Genomic DNA, 7,023 nt, shown 5'->3' with positions numbered 1-7,023 from the left:
CCCGGCGCGCGATTCCAAGCGACTCCGGCAGACGCCAGAGCCAGAAGTCGGGGAGACAGGAAAGAGGGTTTGGGGGAGATGGGAGGGAAATGCCATCGTAGAGTTCGAGCGGGGCGTCCCTACTCGACCGACCGCCCCCAAGCAGAGATCGCTCTGCCCGCGCCCGTGCTCCGGAAGAGCCGCGCGTCCCGCGCGCAGCCCCGGGGGCGAAGGCAGCGTGCGAAGCGCCTGGGCACGGCTGCCTCCAGGCCACGCGGCCCGAGAGGACGCCCTGGGGACGGGGACTCACTCCCGCGTTTGCTTTGGTCTCAGCTGGGGACGCGACACAGCCCAACGGGTTGGGGAGGACTCTGCCGGGTCCGGGACAGCGCCGCGCTGCCGACTTCGGGAGACGAGAATTCTCGGCGCGTCTCCCACTGCGGCCCCGGCTGTCTCCAAGGCCCCCACGGTCCCCTCCACGTTTTCAAGACGGGGACTTCTTTGTCCCCGACGGATTCGGTTCTCCAAACCCCAGCCTGGGTAACAGCACCCGGCAAACTCTGGAAGGAGCCCGGGTGTCGCACCGCGGCCCCGGTCCCCCCGCACGGCCTCTGTCTTTGAATTTTCGCCGCTGGATCCCCGCAGTGGGTACCGACGGCCTCTGTGCTCCTTGGATGCTAAGTTAGTTTACTTTGGGGTCCCTAGGGAACCAGAAAACACACTCGGCAAAGCGCACTTTTCTTCAGTCTCTAAAACATGTCTCAAACAATAGTCACGAGCTTTAGGAGAGATGGGACTGTAAAGGAACTTCTCAAACCGTCAGCCTTCCCCAAAGCCTCAGGTCCCCCCAAACCGAGCGCGGCCCGCTCCAGGGCCGGACCCAGGCTGGCGTCGCTGGAGGACCGCACGCAGCGTCCCCTAATTTCTGCGTCGCGGGCACCAGCTCTGCTCCAACACCTTTTCCCCGATCCCCGTCCCCAAACTCTGCCCCGGCCCCCGGCTCTGCGTCGGCGAGAGGTGGCTCAACTCAGCCGGCCGATGTTGGGAGCTCGGTGACACCTCTCCTTCCCCACAGCCCTTTCCGGGGTCCCACAAAATCCTTAAGAGAAGAAAGAACTTTACTTAAAAGACAGAGAGGGGAAAAGCAAGTCATTGGCAAGGGGGCCTCTGTGGCGACAGTGGCCAGGTGCTCTGGGAATGGGTGAGTACTACTTTTCTCTTTTTCGGTAAACAAATCAGGAAACTGGCCGGTCATCGGTCCCCCGTCCCCCACGGCTCCCTCTGCAAACGCCACTGATTAACTTAAAACAAACGGGGACTCGCTGTTTGCGCGCCGGTGTGGTGTTGGCTGAAGTTGAGCAAGGGCGGAGTGGCCCCCGGGGTTCACAGGACGGTGCCCGAGGGCGCGCGGTGCCGGCGGCTCGACCTGCCCCTCGGCCTCCGCCCTCCGTCTCCGCCGCGTGGGCGCCGCGTCCCAGGGGGACCGGACCCGGTATGACCCGGGGCCTCCTGGCCACTGCCCGCGCACAGAGACCCACCTCCCCGCTGCCGAGACGCCGCGGCGGGGCCGAGGCTGCGGCGGAGCAAGACGGTCACCCGACCCCCGCGGCCTGATTTCTGTAACTTTACAGGGTGATCTCGGGGTGTTTACATTTCGCAGTGATGGTCGGAAACATGTGAGGTTCATTACAGGACTTCAATGCTTTGCGAGGAAACCAGACCCTCCTGTGTCTCTTTTCCTCTTTTCTCCACCCCCATCCGGGCGTCCTCCCTTTTTTCCTTTTCCTTTTTCAGGAGATTTTCACATGGGCGCAGATGAAAGTACCCAGACCGGGAGCCCTGTCCCCACGGAAGTGGCCTCTCCCCTAGGCCGGCGGGGCAGAGGGCTGCGAGCCTCAGGCTGCCGGGGAAGTGGGGCTGCTGACGACCAGGTTTCTAGGGCCTGAGTTTCTGGGCCAAGTGTTTGCGAATCTGCGACGCCGTCCTTATCAGCGAGGTGCTTGCTGCAAACTCACTTCAAGAGTGGGGGCGCATCGCCCCTGCTTGTTTCCCTTCCCGGGGCCACGGTGACATTTCAGGAACTTTGAGGAGATTTCAGAGTGATCCAAAGTTGTTGCTTGAGGCGATTCCTGTTTCTAGTCTGATTGGTTGCTTTGCAGACTTGTGTCCAGCACAGAAATATTTAACAGAAGACGTTGGAACTATTTTTAAATTTAAAAAATACATGAACTGCAGCTCACTGATGCCAAAAGCTATTTTCCTCTCACCGCAAAAAAAGTAGTTCTCTTAAGTACACCTGTGTGAAAATTTTATTTTATATTTTACCCGGTGGCATTTGCCCACCAATCATCCAAATGCTTTTCATCGCAGGATAAAAACCTACCCAGGAAATTAATTGGACGCGCGTGTCCATTTCTCTCGTCTTTCAGCGTCTCAGTTTAAAATGGTGAATTACTCCTATGACGAAGACCTGGAAGAGCTGTGTCCAGTGTGTGGAGATAAAGTGTCTGGGTACCACTACGGGCTCCTCACCTGTGAAAGCTGCAAGGTGAGCTCACACGCCCCTACCTGAGAAATAGCATGGATGTTCGGAACACACTTACACCGTGGGCTTGCAAACTTGACGCCAAGTTTGATCTGTCATTTTAGACTCAGCTTAAAATAAGAAGGAGAGTCAGTCTCAGGGAGCTGAGCCTTAGAAACGTGTCTGGTTTCATTCGAAAGGCAAAGAAATGTATACTGTTTAGAAAACTTTGCCACTCTCGTGGCTTTGAGGTATTTTATTGTAGTGAAGTGATGTAGCTGTAGGAAGACTTCTCCATTTCTAACAGTCCCAAATATTGATTTTGCTTGACTTATATACATTTAAAGCCTCGCTGTTCTTGAGAGGAAACATGACAAAGTATTTCCCAAATACCTTTTAACTTCAGAGTATTCTGTGCTGCAAGTCTAAACATTTTTTATCCACAGACATAAAAGTCTAAATTCCCAACTGTATGATTTCATCCTGATTTATTCCAAAAATAATTTTTAAGATTTTTGGAAATTTATATCATAAAAAAACCACAAGAGACCAGATCATAGTTTATAATAGTTTCATAAATATATTATATGACCTATTTAAATGCAAGGAGTTTTAATATATAAAATAGACTACGTGGTTACTAATAATATCAACTAGACATTAAGGATTTATCTCAGATGTTTTTTATATATTCCCAGTAAATTTGATACTCGCTGTTTTTTAACATTTTTTTAAAGTAGAAAACTCAGTACAATTACTCAAATCAGTGCCAGGAAAACCCCTTCATTCTCGATAACAAAGTCAGATCGTTTCACTTTATGGCTGGTTGGATAAACAGAAAGAATATAGCATCCTGGTAAAGCTGTAATTATATTGTAAAGCTACAGGTTTTATTTTCAATTAACTTCTTGAGTGAAATATAGGGAAAGCGTACGCTGCTAAAATTCAGCTCTCTGCTGTACATGCTTTGCCATAGTTTCATCTTTTTTTTTTTTTTTTTTTTTAACAGAGTTCTCATACTGGAATGCATTCTAGTGGAATTGTGAACATTTTCCCATTTTGCTCTTTAAATCTTTTTGATTTTAATTACCTAATGTTGACATTTGTAAAAGATCTGAGATGTTTTGCTATTCAGTTTTTCCACTGGCGTTTTTGCAATAGTTTCTCGCCGAAATTATATCGGACTACTTAAAAACAGTGCAATCATCACAAATACCTCTAACTAGACATGAAGGTTAATAGAAAAACAGATTAAAAAAAAAAGAAGGCACTGGTCAATATACAATGTATTTTCTTCTGACTGTTGAGATGGAATGGTGTGTAGCCAGATCTTCACAAGATTTGATGTAATTCTTCAGGAATATAACTCCGATGCCAGGAAAACCTCCACTCTAGCCTGACATTGTTTTGGGGGTTCATCTTGTTAAAATGTAAAACAAACCACAGACCCACATAGAGGCTCAAACGTTGCAATGAAAAGATTTACTGCTGACTTCCTTAAATGAAACAATGGAGAGACGGGTATTATATCTGTAACATGTCTCACTGTTTTCTCTGTCTTATAGGGTTTTTTTAAGCGAACAGTCCAAAACAATAAAAGGTACACATGTATAGAAAACCAGAACTGCCAAATAGACAAAACACAGAGGAAGCGTTGTCCTTACTGTCGGTTTCAAAAATGTCTAAGTGTTGGAATGAAGCTGGAAGGTAAGAGTCTTCTAAATACTACTTCCTGTTAGAACTCCAAGGACCTAGGATTTAAAACAACATTGTGCTTGTAATGTGGTACCACTGTTTCCCTAACTATGTAATACCGTTGACAGTAACGTAAGAGTTTTTATACTGTGTCAGCAGAGGTGCCTGAGTCTCCTTACTAATGCTGGTGAAATCACGGGGGGCGGGGGGATTTTAAATATCAGCTGTGCCCACCTCTTTTTTTTATTTGAGAAGTGGACACATTTGACACTAAAAAGACTGTGCTAGATGAAAACAAGACTCAAGTGATCCAACTGAGAACAAATACAAATAACTCGCAAAAAAAATTTAAAAAGCCCTTAATTTAAGTTTTCAAATCAGGATGCACTAGTGAAAGTTTGATTTGGAGCTTTTCTAATAGGTGTGCTTGTCATAACTGTGGCTATTGATTTCATGATTCCTGGGCAAAGGTCAAAGCTTTCAGTGGTCAAAAGGAGTTTCTCACAGAGTATCATTTTTGACAGTGGGAAAGCACGTTCCTTTCTTTCTTTCTTTCTTTCTTTTTTTTTTTTTTATTGAGATAATGACTGAGTCTGCAAAATAAAAATTAAAAAAAAAGTCGAGAAGCAGGAAACATACCGAACTATGAAACCAGTAGCAATGTTGGGACAAGGACAAGGGGGCGGTTTCTCAGAAGCCACATTAAACTGCATGCTGAGAGCACAGAGCCCGTGCCCTGTACGTGTGGCGTGTGCACGGGGAGGTGGTAAAGCCAGTGTGTCACTGCTGAAAATAACTGGTGGTTGCCGGGCTCCTGTGGAGTGTTGCTGTTCTTCAGGCTCTCACCTAACTCTCACAGATTAAATGTACTGCAGATAATGTGATAGACAGGAATACGGATCTCTGACAGGTGCCAGGTACGAGGGCGCATTTTCTTTGATCAACGAGGCACAGGCTGGCTGTGGCTGGAGCTTTTCTGTAATGTGGGACCCAGACTTGATGGAAATACTCAAAAACTCTCCAGTAAATCTGCTCAATTACTAATGGATTCCTTCCCACTAGAAGCAGCCACTTGGGTCACGAGGACCATTAAGTCTGTATTACTTTTAAGTGACATTGAAACTAGCTGATGCGTGTTAATTTATTTATCACCAATCACTTTATTATTTTTCAAAAAGCAGGATACTGTGGTAGATGCTACTATGGTAGGAGACCCAGAAAGTAAAATGTTAAAAATCGAACGTCGTGACTTCATAGGATGCCATTTAATTTCTTTTTTAAGAAACAAAAGTAAAAAGTTGCATTTCTTTGCCTTAAAGTATGCCTTCTTAACCGTAAGTCGCTTGTAGTGCATAGTCATACCTCCTTACCAGTGACTGGAAACAACTAAATATTCAATAAATTATCGTCCACACGAAAAACTCTTTATTATCTTGTGCAGTAGTCTGGATACCTACTATTTACAATAAATTTTTAATGCTATACTAATCCTAAGATAAAAAGCTCAAAAACTTAACCTCCAGCCATTTCAACATGTCACGAGCTGTCAGAGGTTGCTGGTTTCTGTCTAATTGCCATTGGCCACTGTGGGCTCAGAGAGAATGGCTAACTTATTAGACATGGCCCCAGACTCCACGCAGCACTGTGGCAGTGGACTGTCTCGACAGCTTTGGACACGAACTTGCTTTAATTATGTCCAGTCTTGCTTAAATCAAAAACAATATCTGGGGATAGCTGCTGTGTGCTAAAGTCCAGGTGAAAATGATTTTCTAGGGAGGGTATGGGCCCAGCCCTTTCGCAGCAAACAAGCCAACGCGGCTTTGAAGGAGGACGATGTTCAAAGGGAAAATTCTCACGATTTAATCCAGAAATGGGTTATTTGATTTTTTTTTTTTTTCTTCTTGGCAGTTTGAGTTTCCGTTAAAGAGAATCACAATGTAACTAGCAGAATAGAAACGGATACTTAGTAGAAAAACTGATAGCCTTTCTTGGGAATACAAAGTATCCTCCAAGTGTGGCAAAGGTTAGAAAATCTCTTCCGTCCACCAAAGGGTTAATGGGGCCCTGTGTACCCAAAATACTTTTTGATGACAAACACACTTGGAGGAAAGAATTCATAACTAGAGGACAGGGCACTTTTTTTTTTTCTGGCCGATTTTCAGTATTTCCAGGAGCTGGCAATCGGGGGACGCTGACGACTTAGATCTAATTTGCCCCCTCGCCTGCTTCCCCCCACAGCGGTCAGGGCCGACCGAATGCGCGGAGGAAGGAATAAATTTGGGCCGATGTACAAGAGAGACAGAGCTCTGAAGCAGCAGAAGAAAGCCCTCATCCGCGCCAACGGGCTGAAGCTGGAGGCCATGTCGCAGGCGATCCAAGCCATGCCCTCCGAGCTGGGCATCTCCTCCGCCATGCACAGCATCCATTCCGCCTCCAAAGGCCTACCTCCGAGCCACGCTGCCTTGCCTCCCACAGACTACGACCGGAGCCCCTTCGTCACGTCCCCCATCAGCATGACCATGCCGCCTCACGGCAGCCTGCAAGGCTACCAAGCCTACGGCCACTTCCCCAGCCGGGCCATCAAGTCCGAGTACCCCGACCCCTACACCAGCTCGCCGGAGTCCATCATGGGTTACTCCTACGTGGACGCCTACCAGACAGGCTCCCCCGCGAGCATCCCGCATCTGATCCTGGAACTCTTGAAGTGCGAGCCAGACGAACCCCAGGTCCAAGCCAAAATCATGGCTTATTTGCAGCAAGAGCAAGCCAGCCGGAGCAAGCACGAGAAGCTGAGTGCGTTCGGGCTGATGTGCAAGATGGCAGAC

The 7,023-nt window shown here is 47.6% G+C and overlaps 1 protein-coding gene across 1 annotated transcript in view; it reads left to right on the top strand.

The window, feature by feature from the left end:
* The window catches only part of NR5A2 (nuclear receptor subfamily 5 group A member 2), a 21,460-nt gene that overhangs the window by 9,786 nt on the left and 4,651 nt on the right, over positions 1–7,023 (top strand). Inside the window, exons 2-4 of the mRNA XM_025044806.1 lie at positions 2,409–2,527; positions 4,069–4,210; positions 6,437–7,017. Of these exons, the coding sequence (XP_024900574.1) occupies positions 2,409–2,527; positions 4,069–4,210; positions 6,437–7,017 (842 nt within the window). The remainder of the gene's footprint in view (positions 1–2,408; positions 2,528–4,068; positions 4,211–6,436; positions 7,018–7,023) is intronic.

The sequence above is a fragment of the Pteropus alecto genome, unplaced genomic scaffold (assembly GCF_000325575.1).
Source record: "Pteropus alecto unplaced genomic scaffold, ASM32557v1 scaffold90, whole genome shotgun sequence".
Classification (NCBI taxonomy): domain Eukaryota; kingdom Metazoa; phylum Chordata; class Mammalia; order Chiroptera; family Pteropodidae; genus Pteropus; species Pteropus alecto.
The sequence above is the reverse complement of the archived record's forward strand: the minus strand, read 5'-3'. Positions and strand labels throughout refer to the sequence as shown.